The sequence below is a fragment of the Atta cephalotes genome (genome assembly GCF_000143395.1).
Source record: "Atta cephalotes unplaced genomic scaffold scaffold00023, whole genome shotgun sequence".
NCBI lineage: Eukaryota > Metazoa > Arthropoda > Insecta > Hymenoptera > Formicidae > Atta > Atta cephalotes.
In genome coordinates, this window is record NW_012130087.1 from 1598905 (window position 1) to 1600964 (window position 2060).

The 2060-nt window shown below is 48.6% G+C and overlaps 1 protein-coding gene across 1 annotated transcript in view; it reads left to right on the top strand.

Moving 5' to 3' along the window:
* Positions 1-2060, top strand: part of LOC105619854 (protein pangolin, isoforms A/H/I/S-like) — a 32549-nt gene that overhangs the window by 18266 nt on the left and 12223 nt on the right. The window contains exons 6-7 of the mRNA XM_012201372.1: positions 1495-1577; positions 1686-1816. Of these exons, the coding sequence (XP_012056762.1) occupies positions 1495-1577; positions 1686-1816 (214 nt within the window). The remainder of the gene's footprint in view (positions 1-1494; positions 1578-1685; positions 1817-2060) is intronic.

Consider the following 2060-nt stretch of genomic DNA (forward strand, 5'->3'; position numbering starts at 1 on the left):
GAGAGAGAGAGAGGGTGGCGAGAAGAGGGGGCGGAAGACAGACAGAGAGAGCGAGAGAGAGATATGACGAATGGGTGACCGTGGGATGCCGCCCCTGGAGACATTTCACCGCACGAATCGCCGGGTGACGAAGTCGCGTCAACGACTGGCGCTGCCAAAGCGGCAGCGGGTGGACGCGAACGTGTAAATGAAGCCTATCAACGGCAGCGTAGCAATGACGGTGTCATTAGGCACGTCGTACGTACATACGACGCGCGGCAAATACGACGGCTACCACGTATGTCTCGGAGACTTCCGGCGGAGCGAGGCTGCCGCCAGCGTCTGGCGGATCATCACGAACGGCGCGTAAGTGTGCGCCACCACGTACGTGCTGTTTACAACGCTGACCGGTTTACGGGGCTCCGTTTCATCATTTTACGCGCTCGCTCTAACACGACAAAGCGTAGGGATGTGAATGGAGAGTGTAAATTGTCGAGTGTCGCGGCTGAAGCTCAACCAGCTTGTCTATCTGCAATGCCGCGAATGACGAGCGTACCGTTTTCCGGAGTTGATGAGGAATAACGCGAGTGAGATGAGAGCCGCTAAAAATTGATATGAAAAGAAGGATCTAAGGCCTTAATGTCATCGAAAGTGGACGGTGATTTGATTCGTTCATTTCGTGATAATTAATCCCCGAACAATAGCACTCGGGATCGACCGAGTGAGATCGTGTGGCGTTTAGGATCGTTCCATGGATCGATTTGGATCACTTCGGCGGTCGGCCCACGAGCTTTAAGCACGAGGTAGTCCCGTATGTGGCGATGGAGCCAGCCGAGTGCCTGGAGCCGCTGAACTTGGTGATCAAAAAGGACGACACTGAAGACAGCGGACCGACCAGGACTGTGATTGGTGTAAAGATCGCAGAAGCGTCGATCGACGAGGAGGATAAGGACGCTGTTGTGGCTGAGGAGAGCGCGATCGAGGATAATATGGCGATACTCCAGGACGCTGTCAAGTCTGCCGAGTCCGGTGGTTTACCAACCGCGGATCACAAACTCTTGACCGCGCTCTACATGAGCAGTCTCGTGCAAATGTCGAGCTTAAGCGCCCCGCGCGGCATTGCGCCGCCGCCATACGGCGCCAGCCAGCAGCAACAGCAAAGCTTTATGCAGCTGCTGGCGATGGTGGAGGCACGACATCGCATGTGGCAGCAGATGAACTGGCCACTGCCGCAGAGCTTTCTGAGGAGCCCGCTGACGCTTCCACCGACTGCGCCATCCTATTTTGACGGCGCAACACCGACGCCAACACCGACGCCACCGAACCTGTCTGACCAGCTATCCCAGAACTCCGCACCGACCTACCCCCTGTCCTGTGCGAAATCTGAATCCCTCAATTCCGAGGTTAAACAGTCCTACTTCAATAAACGGTACACAAATGTGATCAATGGGCTTTGTAGTATCAGCGTTAATCGCGGCCAATAAATTCATCTTGAGTCTTACATGTGTGTTGCAGGTCAACGATAGAACAGAAAAACTCCACATCGTTACCTACGGACAATGCGAAAGCTCAGGACACGGGACAACAAAACAATCAAGGTAAGGATTTAAGGGTATTTGAAATCACATGTAGATAATCGTAGTATTAGAGAGGCCTGACATTGTTCAAAGTGAATGGTTTATTTAATCTCGTTGTTGTTTCAACAGATAAAAAGAAACCCCATATAAAAAAGCCTTTGAATGCGTTTATGCTGTATATGAAGGAAATGAGGGCGAAGGTTGTGGCAGAGTGTACCTTAAAAGAGAGTGCCGCGATCAACCAAATATTAGGAAGACGAGTGAGTAAATCTTCTTACTTAGATATTTTTTAGACTTAAAGTAAATTGTTCTACTTCGGAGTAGCAAATTTGAATTTTTTTTTATTGAATATCGTAAATTTTGAATAAGAAAGTACTGAGTTTATATCTGGGTTAATAAAATTAATTTATTGCACTCTGATGTAAGAATAATTGAAATATGCAAAAGTCAATATTTTCTCTTATAATTGGACAAGATTTTTGAAATTTTTTATATGGAAAAAAA